General features: G+C 38.0%; 2 protein-coding genes across 5 annotated transcripts in view; both read right to left on the reverse strand.

The window, feature by feature from the left end:
• Positions 1-8124, reverse strand: part of dnmt3ab (DNA (cytosine-5-)-methyltransferase 3 alpha b) — a 45063-nt gene extending 36939 nt beyond the window's left edge. For all 4 annotated transcript variants that reach the window (XM_038729123.1, XM_038729122.1, XM_038729121.1 and 1 more), the window contains exons 1-3: positions 7990-8124; positions 6622-6821; positions 2948-3055 (exon numbers count right to left, since the gene is read on the reverse strand). In XM_038729123.1, coding sequence (XP_038585051.1) covers positions 2948-3055; positions 6622-6702 — 189 coding nt within the window. In that variant the 5' untranslated portion in view covers positions 6703-6821; positions 7990-8124. The remainder of the gene's footprint in view (positions 1-2947; positions 3056-6621; positions 6822-7989) is intronic.
• Positions 8125-12691: 4567 nt separating this feature from the next.
• dtnbb (dystrobrevin, beta b) overlaps positions 12692-19077 on the reverse strand; it is a 40526-nt gene continuing 34140 nt past the window's right edge. Inside the window, 4 exon segments of the mRNA XM_038729146.1 lie at positions 12692-15975; positions 16878-16931; positions 18084-18173; positions 18445-18604. Of these exon segments, the coding sequence (XP_038585074.1) occupies positions 15950-15975; positions 16878-16931; positions 18084-18173; positions 18445-18604 (330 nt within the window). The 3' untranslated portion in view covers positions 12692-15949.

Genomic DNA, 19077 nt, shown 5'->3' on the forward strand with positions numbered 1-19077 from the left:
TGTTTCAACCCCAAATGTTTGAAGAAATGTGATAGTGTCCCTGCTGCTGCCTAAAAATAGCCATAAAAAAAAAAACACTTTCTCAGACAATCCCATTACTGGGTCACTGAGAGCAGAAAGTAGAGCATGTCTTGTGAGATCAGACTGTCAATACTGGCGACAGCAGCACTGAAGCTTTCATCTCCTGTAGATGTATGTACAGCAGTTTGCATTTAAGGCAAGCAGGCGACAGCAACGCCTCAGAAGGCATCTGTCTTTCAGCAGATGACGTTTAGCAAACACAAGATCCTGTGCTAGAAGCTAAAAGGTCAAAAGCAATCTCATTCTTGCAGACAAACTAGCTTTCCACCCGGAGACCTATAAAACATCTGTGTAATGAATGCAGTCCAAATTATGCGGAAGAGATGCAAAATAAACTTCACACGATGAATGAAAACAACAAACCCACAGCTCAGGCATTATTAATATTCTCACTCAATTCATAACTAGAAAAAGAGGTTGGAGTGTGTGGGGGTTTAGGCAAACAACTCCACTAGCGCAAACAGACTGACAGAAAGTCGAACAAATGCACAAACTCTGGCAACACGCTCACACACACACAAACAGAACACACAACTGTTGCTGAAAGAATTATGCAACAGATTACTGACCCAGTGAACTACATGTGGCCCCTGCCAGAGGTCAAAGGTCACAGTCCGTAAATCAGGCAGCTCAGACTGGCAGACAGAGGTCAAAATGAAACACTGGCTACCTAATCCAACTGCTGCAGTTTTACATATTATACATAAAATGTTTAATGCTTACGTTTAACAAACAGTTAATCATGCACTAATCAATATTTTGACTTTGTGTCATTTTACAGGTCTCACTTATTATTATATTATATTGCTCCACAGAGATTTTTATTGGGTTTCTGGCAGGTTGCTATAGTATATGATGACATATAATATGACATATTCTCTTTTATTTACTGTAATTAGTAATTGGGCTGCCAACAAATGCCAAAATTTGCATAGTATGTGAGATATGTATTTATTGATCAGTATGTTCAGTCAATTAATTCCTAATCTTACAGATGAAACTAGGCCTAAATACATGCCAGCATGCAGCCAGTCTGTCATCATACTAAAGGTTTAACTCTCACGGGCTTTAAGATGACAATTTATTGATCCCAATAGAGTAAATGATAAATATTACATTATGATTTTAAGATTCAGTCCTGAAACATGTGACCAGCTGAGTAATTTTTAACCACCCTTCTGACTAGCTGAAGGCACTGAATTTTACGCTGAATGGGCCCATGATAGTAAAGAGTAGCAAGGTCAGTTAATATGTAAATAAAACCCTGTGAACTGAGGTGATTGAACAAATACTTTGGTAGGCATTTTTCAAGCACTCATTCAACATTTCCTACGAGGACTTTATTTTATCCTTGTCCATGATGTCTGTACTTTATGGATAAAAGGCTTGAGGTTTGTGATATTAATTAAATTATGGTATTTACCTGACATTTAAAAATTAGCACAAAGATTATATTATATTAGAGTACATTCAGGATTCAAGCTGACAAATGCAACTAATGCCTTACAGACAGCATATTGAGTTGGCAAGTACATTTTTGAGTCACTCTCAGTCAGAGAATAAAAACAACGAAACACCTATGTAAATGGGGCGTCCGGCACATGTGGTCAATCCCCCACAGCTGTGAAAACACTAAGGTGCCCTGATTCTAACTATAGCTTTTCTTTATCTCTGATTGGAAGTACCACTCAGCTGCTTTAAATACACACTGAAACAACCCCTCTGGCATATCCCTCCCTACCATCCATTATCTGTAAATATTTCCATAAACCCTTTTTTGGTTTGTTGAATCACACTGTGAGAATTAATTAACATGATTTTATGCAAATGATAACATCTCAGGGAATAAAAAAACACCCAGAAACATGTTGGCCCAAGAGTCATTATTAAATTAAGGCTTTTAACAACAAAAGACATCACAAACAGATTACAAATGATGTTAGGGTGGTGTTTGAGTGCAGCATGGTGGAGTCTGTGTGATGTTATGCATGAGTACAAAGTAGTATATGTGTTGTGTCAAAAGGCTGAAACAACACATTTATTTTAATACAGAGGCTACTGATAGGTGTTATCTTGTGCAGATATTCAATATTTCTCAAATTCTTTCAGTTTCATAGCAACAAAAAACATATTTGCAGACATTTTGCAGAAATGTGTAGTGCAGTGTTGCACCAAGAAATTTACTATTTAAAGCCTCTGAATTTAGCATTTAAACCATCATGAGACACTTAAGGCTGAGGTATACTTAAAAAACTAGTTCATATGAGGTCACAGAGAGGGGATACGCAATAATTGTCGGAATAACAATGTACACTTTTGACCAGTCGCTCAAGAAGTTACAAAAATTGTTTGACACAGGTGTAGTGGGAGTTAGCCTGGTTCCAGATCCAGTTATTCTGCTGGGATGGTTAAACACCCTCCCCTGTCACCTTTCTAAAGACAGAATGACTGTGGCTATGTCCAACAATTTCTTCAATTCAACATTTGGCCAGCTGTGTAGAGATGAGGAAGTGATCAAGGTTTGAACCTCTCTCTCAAGCTCACTTTCTGTCACATTTCATGTGTTCACCAGCGAGCTACCAGGGGATTCCGTATAAACTAGTTTTATTGAGCATACCTTGGTCTCCCATTTAGACCAGCATGGGACACTATAACTCTTCACTAAAACTCAGGTTTAAGAAATTCTTTGGTTGGAAGCTCCTTAAAAGGCAATGAGCCATTTTACCTGTTCAATAAAGGGACGACTTTTGAGTTATTATTTAACAAATTATTGAACAAATGTACTCCTTTTATTTTGCTGTGTGCAAGGACTAGCTGATCTAATCTTGACTTGAGCAATTTAATTTCATGTCAGATTAACACTTACTGGAAACTGCTTGCGCTTTCTTCCAGGCTTGACAACTTTACAAGAGGCACTACTTTTAGATGACTTCTCCTCTGTTGTCAGGTCCATGTTCAGTATTGTGCTTTCACCCTGTCAAAAAAAACAAAAAAAAACATATCATGCACACCATGATTTGGACTCAGCATCCTGTAATGATTAACAGTGTCCTTATCTGTGGGAATGTCAAATATACATTTCAGGCCTAGATGCACATAAGACATTTAGTTTTTCAAGGTTATGAAACAGTGTATTTGTGCATACAGTAAACTGAGTGGCAGTTTCACCTCAGCCAAAGATGCAGCAGGAGTGATACTAGGTCTGCAGGACACACACAAAACTGCACCACACTCAAACACTTCAACATTTGGGGGGATTGCAGCGGGTCCCTGAGTGTCTTTGGCGTGAGTGGACAATGAGACAGACAGAAAGTGAATGGCACGTTCCTTTGAACTAGGCTGAAGTGAAAGCTCCACGGACGCAGAGCTGACCTTCCATAGACAATCCTCTCTTGACACTGCTACAAAGACGTTGACTGGCCCCCACCTTTCCCTGCTGCAATTTCCCTTTGATTAATAAAACTGTCTACGCCCATGAACAAAGCCCTATGTCCGCCACCACCAAGTACCCCTGGGGTTGATGGGAGAAAAGATGATCCTAATGTAGATGCTTTGAGTTTCAATATTGACTGAATAGGACCACCAGCACCAGGTCTGAATGCAAATGAGATTGCAAGGCCATTCCTGACAGCTGCGGTGGGGGGGTGGAGGGCTGGGTCCTTATTAAATTCCTTCAGTATTGAATGTGAGATTCCCTCAAAGACAAATGAGCTCCCCGCACTGTAAGGCATTCTTGTAACCAAGTCCCTCTGCTGACTTGTTGTTAAGTACTTTTATTTTAATCTTAGGCACTGTGGCGTAGGATGACACAAGAGAATATTCCTGTAAGATACTGACTTTGTCTTTGTCTAATGGATTGTGTTAAATATAGCGAGACAATTTAGTACTTGAATTACAGAAGAGTAGTAGTGGAGAGCAGGGATAGGTGCAACACATTTGCTTCCTCCAATAAGAAGAAAACTAGTGACGAGTGACAACATTATTGCAAAAACTATCTGAAAATATAAATTGCAAAAAAACAAAACAACTTTTGAGTATAAGACTTTTAACATGATACAAAAACACTGTGCTATCCAGGCTATGGAGCAATCAGTGGTGTATTTTAGACATGTATATCCATCACTTTACTGTAAGTAAACACTTTACTTTCAATTAGTTTTGATTTCACATGAAAACATGTTCCATTAAGTCAATGTAGTAGCTGCTAGAGCTTTCAGTCTTATCACATGATCTTCACAAGCTGATGGAGTTTCCCCGGCCGTCATGGACTTATAATCTTCACGTCATGGACTTATAATCTTCATGTTGTCCATGTATGGTCAAAAACTAAATGGGCCTCGTGGTGAGATTTTTTTTTTTCAACTGCTGTTTTCAATGTCAAGAATGAACTTGGAACCTCACATTTTAAGCCAGTATGGATGAACATCTGAACATCTACCTGCATCTGCATCTATCATGTGATACGATCAAAAGCTCCAGAGTCACACCATCAGATTTTGTGACGCTAGAGGGTCAATAGACAAAAACATATAGGTGACCTGATCAAATATTGACAGGTTGGAGTAATGTGTTGCTGCTACTAAAATGCGTCACTGTATTTAAATATTATGAGATTATGAGCTTGTTTGTCTGTTCTTGAATTTATGTTAAATGTCTGACAAATGTTTCACCAATACAACAATATTTTTGTCTCTTAGAAGTCCATGTGGTCTTGACACATTTATGTACATGATACAATGCATAACATTACTAACTAATTAACTAACTAAATGGAGAGTCACCATTTTTGGTAGCAGCAATGAATTTGTGATCAGGTCACACAATCTGATAGGTCACATGTTGTAACACCGACCAGGGACCTTTGGGACATCTTCTCTGTCTGCTCTTTTGTGTACAGTTAAAGCAAAAATGCCACAAAAATGTGGACTCGGGCATGCACAGATTCCAGCAAACTCTATTTGTTAAATAATTAAAAAGATGGAGGATGTTAATAAACACAGGCAGGGATTTCAAAGGTCAGGCCATGTTACATCCTGATAGTGTTTGCTGCTAAAATGGATTTAATCCATCAACCATTTATGTCCCAGGGTGAAAAACCCATTTGCATAAAGACTGATCAGAGTAACTGATGCTGTGATTAATGGGCACAGGGATGTAATTTGTAAAGATCGCTGTAAAATCTGTAAAATCATCACGGAATATTCATCAATGAATGAGGTTCCTGACAAACAGGTAAAAGGTTAATTTAAATATAGATATCATTGCTTTTTTGAGAGAATGTATTTTGCAGATGGTGCCCTGTTCATTGTGTGATTACTAATACAGAGCCTGGTGCTTCAGTTTTTCCTTAACAGGGCGGCAGAATTTGCATAGATAATAGCACGTTTTGAGTGCAGTCTGGTGTGCAGGCTCATTTGGGAACCACTTACATGGATGACACAATTCAGTGGTGCCTGCAGGAACAGCCTACACCACACCGTACATCCAATTCCCAACCTGAGTGCTCAGACACACTGAATGAAAATAACACGACATTTTCACGCACAGCTTCGCTCTAATATTTTCTAGGGGGAAAAAAACAACGGAAAAGAATGAAATATGATTTGCTGTTGCCTGGAGTGAACCCAACTACATTGTCAATATCTCTGCACTATTTCCGTCTGGATAGCCGGTTATTTAAGGCAATGTCTGTTGCCAGGCAACAAGACTAAGGGCAGTACTGTGTAATGGGAACGTGGAGGAAGAGGACATATCCCCCCAGTAAAAGAGCTGTAGAGCCATTCCAGCTCCAGCTCAAACCTACACTAGCCAACGCCCACGTCACCATCCACCATTACAACAGCAAATGTCACATACAGCTGCATCTCGCAGCCTCCTCAGTGATGTTGCTATCGCTGCCACTGTGGAGCATCAGTGATGCTGCAGACTGCAATAATGAGTCTGTCTGCATCATGAAAGGTGACATGGCACTCCACATGCTGTTGGATTCTTTAGTAAAAAATTTTACTATTTCTTCAAAAAGCAGAACTCTATTAAGTCTTTGGATTGTAGAGATGATTAGGGCATTAGCTTGACCAATTGATTAACTCTATTTTAACTGGCTATGACCTGAAGTGACAGCATTCCTCTTATTTCTGGGCTCCTTCAATTTAATATCAAAGTAATAACACTAACAAACGCATGTAGTCTTTATAGATATTTTTAGGAAAATACTAAAAGGCACACTGTACCAGATCATTACTCAATGAGCCCGTAAGTGAGTAATCTCCTTTTAAATCAGCTCTGGTGACTTTGAGGCCTTTCAAAAAAATTGCGTTTCACAGTGATGGAGAGTCAGATCCCAAAATTAATCAGCAGCTTAGCCCAAGTCATTCAAAAAGCCACAACATGAACTCTTTGAACCTTCCAGCTATAAGGTTGAGAAATACCTAGTCATTCACCAAACACACCAAGCAACACACAAAGCCATAGGGGAGTCTCATAAATACTTAAAGTGAGATTCCTGATGCAGACTTCTTATCTTTCACACATGTTTCTTACCATTCTGTTTCCTGGTGAATCAGCGCAGTCTGAGCCTTTGAATGCAGTGGTGTTGGTGTTGGTGACAGTGTTGGACGGCATTGTTGAGGGTCTTATGGGCTTACGGGTAATAATGGGCTGACAATGGGCGGTGTAGATGAAGTAAAAATAAACTCAAAGGAAGAAAAAAATGAGAGATGATCCCTCTTCTCTCCGCTCTCCTGGAAGATAGGTAAGAAAACTTGTTTATTCCTCTATACACTCTAGTTTTGCAGTAGTGTTGTGATGCTTTCATTCAGAAGTGAGCAGTGACAAACCTGACACATTCTGTGAACATTTCCTCAAATCAATTATAAACATTAAATTGTATTTTCTGCCATAAAGAGGCTTTTTATGAGCATTTGCCTTCCTTTGTTGAGTGCTCCTCATGTATAGGAACCGCACAGGCTTATATAGGACAGTATGGCTTCTATGCCTATAGGGCCTAGGCCACTTTTTGCACCACATGGAAGTTTGGGTGTACAGTACGACATTAAATGGCTGCTAATGTGCGCCCAATAACCCGAATAACTCTGTAAAATACCTCCTGGGTGATTACATTGCTTGACAAATATTTTAAATTATTAATCTGTCATGTGTCTGGGTTAAAGTTACTCTAGCAGTCAGCCATGCGCACACAACGGAACCACAGTTACACTGTTGCACTCGTGGAAATGTGCAAAAAAGCTTCTATGTCTCTATTCATTTAGGATGTGTTTAGTTCCCTCAAAGGGTTAAGTCAAGATTGAGGACAGCCGATTCTGAGTTATTTTAAAGGTATAATATACAGCTGGAATGAAATCTTGTAATTGCAAGCAACAGCCAGAACGTGTTATCTTGAAAAATTATTTATTATATGGCCACACAGTCGTTTAATGTCACCGCATTTCCACGCACAGCAAGCTACAAACAGGCCATAGGATTACATTCCTGCGATCGACTGGCTTGCATTTATTATTCAATTGGCTATGCGTTGAAATTCAAATTGAATGGATATAGAAGTTTTACACGTCTATACAGCAGGGGAAGTCTGCAATGACCCAGGGGGTTGTGGCTTTTTTACAGGCCACGGCCACTAAAGTATAAATCCCCGTTATTTTTTTAAATGAGACCAGTGTTTTCAGGAGCCGCGATCCTGTGCTGTAAATTCGGTCAAGTTCAAGTGTACACATCGATGTCCAATCAGCACATCTGCAAAAAGCAAACCCTAAATCGCTATTTCCCCATTTCCATCGAGCGCCTTCCGCTCTCGGGCTTTCACGTTTTTGTTCATAAAGGTTGCCCTTCCTGCGCAGTTACTAGTGCCGGGTTAAACGGATTTAAATGCATGAATCGCTGTGTGTTCGTTACCCGATTTTCCCAAGTCCCAGGCCTGACCCTTTTTGTCTCGCTTGCTCCCGGAGCCACCTTCCTCTTCTCTCCCCGTCCTCCACCTCCCCAGCCGGCCAGCTCTCTTCCAGATGCACCGCTCTCACTGCAGGGGCCTGCAGAATGTCTTCTGGCTGCCGCAGGGTCCTAACGACCGCCCGGTTCTCCGCCAAGGAGCTGTTTTTTAAGGCTTTTATCCAAAGTGACTTACTATTTGCCATACATGTCAGAGGTTTCACGCCTCTGGAGCAACTAGGGTTAAGTGTCTTGCTCAGGGACACATTGGTGGATCAGTGTCACAGTGGGGAATTGAACCCACATCTCCTCACACTGAAGGCATGCAACTTATCCACTGTGCTGTCAACACCCCAAATTTATATCACATATTTACTCATTTATTTAAGTTTAAGTGACATATGACTGTAGAGATGTAGACAGTAAACATAGAGATTAAACAAGGGGTGTCACATGCAACATAGGTCCAAAGAGGAAACTGAACTAGGGACATTGTGATCATACGGTATGCATCTTAGACCACTGGGCCGCAGGGATACTTCAAAACATTAGTGCCCAATTAGAGCATTTCATGCAAAAAAAAAAAAATACTGTGGCGTCCGAACAATAATGCTGCGATGATGTGTTGAGAAGAAATACGCTTGACACTGTTCTTGATCATAAAAGTTTATTACATCATGGAGTTCAGCATCAATTACAAGCTCTGCAGCAGCTTGGAGAGTGACCCAGCCCGATGGCCACTCTGTCTTTCTGTACATCAAACATAGCTTATATAGGATATGTTTAGGTATCATAGAAGGGTTTGAGTCTGCAAAATAAAGCTCCAACCCATAGAAGGGTACAGTACTATTCTGAGGTAACAAAACAAGGGGTTAGAGGTCAAATTCTATAGAAGGGTTCAGTCCCTACATAACCACCAATCACTGCTCTCCCCTTAGGAGGTCACTGACCCTCTGTCCTGCTGCTATAGTGCTATTTTGAACTGTTATGAGTCAAATGCACATATATTGGACACCACAATACTAACTAATATTACACCTGAGAGACATTTGAGGGGTGCAGTAGCCCCCTTAGAGCCACTCTGCTTTTTCTAAGTACTCATCTGATGTGACCATAGAGAAAAAATCAACACTAGACCTGTGTGCGAAGACAAATGCCCTTTCCTTATTTCCTTAGTAGACCTTACAGAGATTTTTTTTGTTGTTGTTGTTGATTTAATTGCTATGGTGCTAATGTGTAGGCCAAGCAGCGTCAGCACTGGCCTGTTTGGCGCCATAGGGAATATCAGGAAATTTTTTGTCATGATATTGTCACATCACATTGAAATATATCATCGGTGGCATTTGAAATGCAGTGTACATTGACTAACTAAACTAGGAAATCATCTTTTATGTTTCAAAATGATCTTTGGTGCCAAATTATGTGCACATGAATTAATTCATTACATTTAACTACATTAGGATAACTTATGGGCCTTGGTAAAACATAATTATTCAGTGCACATTCAGTCTTTTGAAAAGTGCAAAAAATACACAATTATAATGGTGAAAATATTGACAAAATGAACACAGGAACCTGAGGAGACTTGCCCATTTTTAATTTGCTGCATTTATGGGCCCCCTGGTGGCTGTGGGGCCGAAAGCAGCCAAGCAATTAGCTGATGCCTCAGGCCAGCTTTGAGGCCTAGTGAAATGAAACGTGCTCTCTATAGTTATTGTTCTTGTAATAATACAATCGCATATTTACCTCTTGACATTGCTGTAAACTCTTAATCTAACGTCTCATCTTCGACACACATTTACACTCCCAAACTTTTGCGTATATACATTAAAAAGTTTGAAGTTTGTTAATATACTGTGCATATACTATACTTCATATACTGTAGTAATTTTTGTTTTGTATATTGTACTCTTTGACTGCTGTAACACCTGAAATTCTGTTCAGGGATAAAAACAGTATCCTCTTCTCCTATTGACTGTTTTCACAGCAGACATCATAACTTCAAACATAGGTGTAACTAATAACATTATTAATCGCTGCATTACCGTGCATTAATTGCTGCAACAGAGCCATCATTAATGTTAGTACTTTAACCTGTGCATTTCCTGATATGACAAGTCAAAATGTCTGCTTTGAAAAAGTTTGACACGTCTGATTCATTTGGGAACGATAAAGAAACAACAGTGCTCTGATGCTATCAAGACTAACATGAGCAACATTTATGTGAAAAGCATTCTTGCTTTCGTGTGTAAATACTTAAGTTTGGGCTTAAGTTGAAGTAACAAACATGCATTGGGTTACAATTGATGTTGATCATGCTGTTTGAGTCAAATTCTACTTAGTTCCTTTTGTTACTACTTTCTCCAGTTATCGCTTTGTAAAAATGCAATCAATTCATCTATTTTTAACTACTGTCTTATCTAAAAGCTGTTTCTCTTCTCGCAGAACTTAAATGGAAATTATGCGGCTGTTGAAAACCATAAAAAACAAGGGGTGCAAACCATAGTCGCCATAGTCGTAATTTGTGCACAATTATCAGTATAACAACAATATAATGACACCATACTAATAGAAATAAGAAAAACAAGTCATGTGCTTTTAAGTATATTCAAATAATGAATGCATTTTACACATTTTTAAACGTCAGACAGGTTCAAACAAGCAGTACTGGACTTATTTGGCCTTAAAAACAGATGTAAAGTGTGGAGTATGCAGCTTATCTCTTATAGATTTTATACTCTGAGCAGAATCTTCTACTAGCAGCTCATCTCCATTACCTTTCCTAGAGTGCAGTTAGAACATGATATCTAATCTCTTAGCATTTTCATTCCATTAACCCTACAGCAGCCCACGACTGCAGCCAACATTTGTCCTGTGCATGCCCACTAGACAGAGACACACAGTGAGTTAAATGTTAAAAGCTACCAGATGCAGCTAGAGGATCACAGAACACCTCCATGTGAGGCAGACTGAGTGCTTTTGAGGGGCAACGAGGGAGAGAGGAAATGTGTGTGCAGCAGGCGGATATGGTTCACTGATCTCTTCTTTCTCATAGAGTCAATGGCACTGAGTGGGTCATGCGAGGACAGCTGCAACAGCAGCAGCAAGACAACGCCTCATGACCTATAGACAGGAACAGTGTGCTACCAGCTGGTGGAAACTCTCTCCTAGAAACCCATGGAAAGGGATGCTGAAACGTCAAAGTATCTCAACCTCATCTCACCTGTAGTGAGTGTACTGTTGTTTTTGTCATTGTCATGTACCTGAAGCAACAGGAAAAAATATGTATATTTTGACTCTTTATTTAGCACAATGCCTGCTTCCAGAGTGTTATATTATTATATATAGTATTATATTGGATCATAATATGATGCATTAATGTTTAAAAAGCATTTAATTGTAGCCAATCATGGTGTAGCTTATTTTAGCAACTTTTAGTGGTAAAATAAGCTACACAATGCAAGATCATTTATTTGCTGATTTTGTAATATAAACTCTGAATGTGCAAAAAATAATGACTAAAATTACTTAAATACTTCAAATAAATTTAGTGAAGTTTAACAATAAAGTGGTTTAAAAAGGAAGTCCTTAACCAAAGTACCTTAAAATTGTACTTATATTACAGTATTTGAGTAAATGTTCTTATTTACTTTCCACCACTGCAATACATTATATTACATTATTATAATACAACATTAACATTAACTGGATAGTTTTTCACTAATTAACAAAATTACATTACAACTTTTTGATCTGTATTATTTAAAAACAGAATTCATATTGAACAAAAAAAAAACTTTTTAAGCTCCTTTCCTGATAAAGTGGATCTGAACAATTACCCGCTTATAGTATACAGGTAATAATTATCTTGACTTAATCTTTTTTTGGCTTGCTCTTTTTAAAAAAAGTCAGTATGATAAGAAACAATGTGTGTTTGTTAAATATTTAAATTACCTGATGACAAAATACAGTTAAATGAAATGGTTTAGGAAAGCAACTAGTGCAGAAGAGTTCTAATGACAAAAAACAGATACCTATGTTGTTGTGTGTACATTTTAACAAAACCTAAAGGATTTTTCTCTACATAGCCTAACATAAGTTTTATTTACTTTTATTTCCCATATTCTATGGAGTGACTTTATAAATGAAATCCTTAACATGAGTAAAGTGGGTAAAGGTTTGAAATACTGATGCATAAATATACATCAGTATTTGTAAATTTGCTAGTTAAACTCCTCACTATGCAGAATGGTCATATTATATTATTATCATATTACTGAATTATTACTGATGCATATGTGTAAGCAGCATTAACACATATTATATATATACACTATTCTGTAGTTTAGTGTGTGACAATACATGTTTCAGCTAATCACTTAATTTGACAGAAAAATAATTAAATAAATGCAATAATAATAATAAATACATTTGCAAAGTAACTAGCAGAAGTCCAACTGTCATATAACTACAAAGTACAATATTTTCAGCTGAAAGTAGCGATGTAGAAGCTAATTAAAGGAAAATATCAAGTAAAATATCTTGTAAAAAAAAAAAAGTCAAAATTATAACTTTCCAGCTCTAATACATGTGTTTGTTAATGACTGAAGGACCTTTATTGATGATTAATCAAAAATCACACAAACAATCATGACATGATCAGTCAAAACCATATTTTAAATATTTTTAATATATCTCACATTTGATTTATTTACAAAAGACAGTGGCTTTGTGACATAAAACTATGTTTTGTAAACTCAACATGAGAAACAATGTGTACCAGAAGCATAACCATACAGAACACAGACATAGATAAATAACATCAGGGGAGCGTTGTAGTCGAGGTTGTCCTCTTTGCACATAGTCTCTCTGCAAACAATAAAATGATCACAATGTCTGCACCTCTGTATGACTGACTGTATTTATTTGTAATACCCAGAGTTTGGTCTGACAGGGTATATACACTATTGCCTCCACACTGGCTAAAATGACATCAGTGACTGTCTATCAGTAGATTTGGAATGTGTTTTCTTTATCAACTATTAAATGGGAGTTTTTCCAGCAGTGGAAAACATTAACTGTGAACATCTCCAGGCATTCTGTGAATAAACTATGAGCAACAACAACATACTAATGCAGATATACTTTGATTTATACCTGTAATTTGAATGACACACAATGTCTGCAAACAGTTTGGCACAAATGTAAAGGCTGAGCATCAGTTTCCCCCAGAACACACATAATAAATAAATAAAATCTCTACAAAGTCACAGACTAAAACTCCGACATAAAGGCTGATAGATTACTTTGAACAGTTGATGAATGGTTACTTTATACAGCACTTTACAGAACAGCTACAGGCACAAACTGAAAGAACAACAAAATAAGAGCTAACCATTGAATTCCAATGCATGACCAGAATGGGTAGGACAGTTTAAATTTTTACCTCTTCATTTTAATAATTTCTGGACCTTTTCTGCTGAATAAACTAAACTTTGTGACAGCAGTGATCACAGAATTTTAAATTATTGTACTCATACAGTCTTCATATGAATTTATATTTGGGCGCAAGTGAGTGTGCATGTGAATTTGTGTTTTGACAAACTCATTACATTGACAATGATCCACTAATACTGACTGTAAACCAGAATAATAACAATAATGATAACATAGAGCAGAACAGGGCAGTGAATAAAAACATCACATTTGGAACGTTGATAACAGAGGAGCCTCTTTTTGTCCTTTTTCTTGACACAGTGTAACAGGTTGTTGAAACCTTATGCTTACAGGATAGACTTACTGTACAAATCTCAGAACAAGCTTTTCAGATTTTCTGCACAACTTTCTTTGAGAACTAAACATGTTACTCTAAAACTGCTCCCAGTCTTTATCACGTTGCATTTACTAAAAAGCAAACATTGCTCATTTTCATTTGAGATGAATGGATAAAATGGATTAAAAAAACCCCCAAAACATTGAACCAGAAGACATAAACGTAAAGGTGACTTAGACCTGATCGCTGTCCGACTCACAATAAACATCCTCTCTGGTTGACAGTTATCTCTGTGATAGCATTGCTTTTCCGTGAAAGACACAAATTCACACACAGACAAACTACATGTTTCACCAAATAGCACTTCAGAAAAACATCTCTCTTTCTAATGATCCACATTCTTTATCCAGCATTTAGTCACTTACTGTTGTTTTCCTCTACACATTTAAAGAGTTTCATTCCAAAAGGAGACAGCGCGACAGAAAGAAATGTTAGGAAATATCAACACAATCTTACGACAGGGATCACAAGAAAGTCGAAGGCATAATATTAATTATAAATAACAGTGTACATTTTGGACTGAAACCCTCCATTTTTAATAATCATTGCCCTTTAACCTTTCGGTCTGTGGTCAATGACGTCTAGCAGTTAAAATACAATACCACCATATTTCACTTAGAGTAGCTCTGCAGTCCCTGAGCACCTATCTTCATTGCACATAAACATTTTCAATATTCCTTTATTAACTCAATAAAGCTATCAAAGCATTTCCTACTTGCTTATTACAACCTTACATCCTCACACACTGTATAAGATCTCATTTTGTAACTCACAACTAAAACTCAGTGGCCAGTTCATTACTATTTAAACATCCTGAGGTGCTTCCCTACACTTGAAACAATAAATACTGAGGCTACCAGCTAGTCAGGCGTGTTCAGTTAAGTTTTAATGGGGAGGAAACAACAAGACTCAGCTCATTATTGTGTTTGTAGTAGCCCCTTAGTTTCTCTTAATCACACAGCCCTCTTATTTGCAAGGGTGGCTCACTGAGAGCACAGTAGCAGCAGTACAGTATGTGACTCAGTGAGTGTGTTTACATGCACGCAGTATTCTGGATACCAGCTATTATGCCTGGTTTATAAGCTGTTTATGTACATCTTTATACCATAATCACAGATAGCCCTGCACACATTAATAGGAAGAATATTACCATGGAAACCCAACTGACATTATGCAAACAGCAGGAAGTGTTTGGTCTCCTGGCGAGAGCTTCAACTAACAATTAAATTACAATACAATAATCAAATGTTTTTGATGGAGACAGTTAGCTTTGCATAAAGCCGTAAAACAGGGGCAAACCTAGCCTGGCTCTGCCCAACCAGCACCTCTAAAGCTGACAAGTTGTGTTTTTTTGTTACAGGGATTATGTGCTAGACTATTTCTTGGCAGGGTGCAGTGACTTCCTGGAGTCTCCGCCGGTTTCGTGGCACACTCACGGCGACGGCCACACCCGGAGCAGTCTGCTTTTACAAAATGTCTTTACAAAAGTTCAGAATATGGTTGTGCAAGTAAACACACTCAGCATGAATTCTGAGGCAGGACACTTCTGACACCCCAGCTGTTATCACAGGCCCACAAAGAGCTGGCATTGCATGGTACAGTACCTAAATCCAGACATGAGTGCAACTTCATGCAGAAATGATTTTTAAAAAAAGAAAAAATAAATACTAGTGCTAATCATACAAAAGCAACGACAGGGAACTTGTTGTGACAGAAGGTCACCTTCATGTAGGGGCGTTCCCATGGTCATGTGTTTATAGTATTTTATATACAGAATGATCTGCTGCAATGGAACAGTTGGAGGAAAAAGCACAGCAAGCCATTCCTTAGCAGTCATGAGGGAAATCATTATTGATTACAGCAGTTTTTGTTTACAGGACGTAAATACATACACACTCGCTAATTAGACACATCTTGCTACCTGCAAGGTGTGAAGAAATGTTTTTTTCACATAGTGAAATCCTGTTAGATTACAGCATGCATTACTCTACGTGCTAATGCCAGGGGTTGTTGTTGTTGTTGTTGTTGTTGTTACTGATTCTTCCCATTTGATGACTGTATATCCTTACAGGGTGGAGTTGTGTTCTCTTTTCCTCAGTGCTTCTGTAGTCTCACTGTGCCTGGAAACGCACATAGAAGAGCAAATTTAGTGCTGCTGACAGCCTGCACAGTCTGAATTAATTTGTAAAAGCAACAACAACGTATAAATGACTCTGTGGCAATGTGCCATGCTGACTTGCTACTTTGGAGGTTTGAAGCAGAAGTATTATATTGGCTGATAAAGGTGTTCAGCAGCGACCTACTCTTCCAATCCAACAAATGAAGAAACAATGCTGTCATAATTAGCACCAACTACTGTTTGGCCTAATATTATTATTATATATGGAATAAATTATATATGGCTGTGGCAGCAGAAATTTAACGAGTGAGTTCATTATTGTCATTATCTCAGTTTTCCCAGGTGTTTTTCTTGTAACAATGAGTAAATTATCTAATTTTGTCAACAAAGCATTCAGGTTTTTTTGGAGGTAATGGGATAATTAATGTCTTAACTTCACAAAATGACCTTTTATTTTGAACACAAGATATTTATCTCGTTATCTACATAAAACAACCTGATGTTTTTCGAAACAACAGCTTGTTTTCTTGAGATAATGAGACTATAACCCATTATCCCGAGATAAACAAACTATATCTTAAAAATATATCGTATCTTAAAATAACAGGAGAAGTAACTTGTGATCTCAAAATAAATTAAACATAATTATTACAACCACGGCCGCTTGAGGCTTTCGTATTACGCTATGTGTGCATAATATAATATCAGTTAATTATAATTCCTACTTTTTGTTGTTCATTCTGCTTGAGCTGGAAAAAAGAAAGGAAATATTGCATATTTATGTTTTGGCTAATCTTTATGATATACAGAAATAATTCTGCATTCTGTTTTGAGTGGCATAATCTCTGTAGTGTAGCGCCAAAAGATTAAATTAGGAAACTATCAGCATGTACTAAGACTTACCTCTGTCCCCACCGTTCCTCATGTTGGTCTCCTCTTCCAGCCCCCCATCATCTACTTTAAAAGTAAAAGCAGGGATTTCAGTAACAGAAGCAGTTGTGAGAATAACAAACATTTATAGAAAGACATCTGTTGTACAGAACTCAGTAATGACACGTTCAATCCTATGATCCAGATGATAAAACTGACTCAAACTTGTCACAATCCTGGTCTCAGTCTGTCTGTTTGTTATTTTGCCTTGTCTGTTTTGTATTCAGATTCTTGTTTCCTTTCCATTACACTGCATGGATTAAACAGAGACATAGCATGAAAATCAGAGAGCCTTAGAGGTGCTGGCATGCAGAATTTGTTACCTTTGGACAGAGCTAAGCTAGATGTTTCCCCTCGTTTCCAGTGTTTATGCTAAGCTACACTTTTTTAAAAGCTTCTCAATGATTTGGGAAAATTGGTCTTAAAACATGTATGAGTTGGGCACAATCACAATTGCATCAGCAAATAAACACTACATCACCAACAGAATGAGATATATACATTATTTTATGTGTTTAACCAAGATTCAAACCTATGATCCAGATGATAAAACTGACTCAAACTTGTCACAATCCTGGTCTCAGTCTGTCTGTTTGTTATTTTGCCTTGTCTGTTTTGTATTCAGATTTTTGTTTCAATATGTTTCACGGTGTTGGGTTTTCCTGTCTTGTGTTAGGGGTTTTGTTCCGTGTCTTGTGTTTCTGTTTTGTTTTGAGGTTGTCTGTATCTGTTTGAATCCAGCTTGTTTCCTGTCTTGTCTTGATTACACCTATTGTTTCTCACCTGTGTATTCCCTCCCTGCTCCCTCCCCTGTTAGCCAGTGTTTAAATGTTTGTCACTCCTGTTCTGCTCTTGGTGGTCTATTGTTGCTTGTCTTGCTCTGTCTTGTGTCCTCTCATGCTTGTTCCCTGCTTGTTCCTGTGGATATCTGGATTTTTGTATGGATTAAGTTGTGTGTTTTTCTGTTTAGACTTTACATTTTGGGATTCTCAGTTGGATTACGTTTTTTTGTTTGAACCTTTATTATTGGAACTCTGCCACTACTTAGTGTGTATGCCTTTTGTTTAAGTTAATAAACCTTCTGAACTGGATCTTCTCAGCTCCATGTCTTGCATTGGGTCCTCAACCTAACATCCACACACCAACCCTGACACACCATGAAACGTGGTATAGACTAACCTGAGTGGAGCTCTTTCACCAGTGATGACATTGTGTTTGTGATTGAGTCAGCAGCAACCAATAAATCATTCCGAAGATTTCTAGGTACACCTAGAACACAGAAACATTTTAAAATAAATTAAAAACACATGCAGTTTCCTACTCTTGCAGCGTAATCATATAAATCATGTAATGCCAATCATGTAATAGGCAATAGCAGTTGAAGTGCATATCCTGGAGGTAGAATGACTGAATATTTGTGGGAGGTATTATTTGAAGGTTTGGATTTTAAAGGTTTAATGATCGCTATTCAAAAATGTTATAGATCGTGCATGAGTTTTGTACGGAATGCTCTTTGTGTCAAGTGTTCGTGCACACTCACCCTGAGCAAAGGCCTCAAGCACGTCCCCTCCCACCCCGGCCAGGCAGTCCTGTGGTGTGTGAGTTGGGGTGGACCCAGCTGAGGTGGAGCGTATGGGCATGGGCATGGAGCAGCCCGCACCGTGACTAGGGGAAGAGTGAGGGGAGCCTCCGGACTGGGACTGAAACATAAAAACAGCCGTGATAGTTACAGTATCATCAGCAAAAACGTAAATGCATTTGCTGTATGTTTAAAGATAGAAAATAAAGTTATTTTCCTTCTTTTTTTGATATTGACCTGTTTAATCTGTTAGCTCACAAAACAGGTTTTTTTCACCTTGGATACTCATTTGGATACAGATGTTTCACATGACATTTTGGGATATATGCTTATTTGATGTCTTTTCTCTGCTTTCATTAGATGAAAACATTACGAACTTGTTTTTACACTTCATGGATTAAACAGAGACATAACATGACAATTAGAAACATGTATGAGTTGGGCACAATCACGATTGCATCAGCAAATAAACACTACATCACCAACAGAATGAGATATATACATTATTTTAATGTGTTTAAGCATGACAGGTATAAAAAGACTAGCTGATCAATATTACTAAGCAAAGTTTTTTGCTGGTGCATAGTTAGCAAA

Source organism: Micropterus salmoides, unplaced genomic scaffold (genome assembly GCF_014851395.1).
Source record: "Micropterus salmoides isolate LMB-PRFRI ecotype aquatic unplaced genomic scaffold, ASM1485139v1 Ms_hic_scaffold_19, whole genome shotgun sequence".
NCBI lineage: Eukaryota > Metazoa > Chordata > Actinopteri > Centrarchiformes > Centrarchidae > Micropterus > Micropterus salmoides.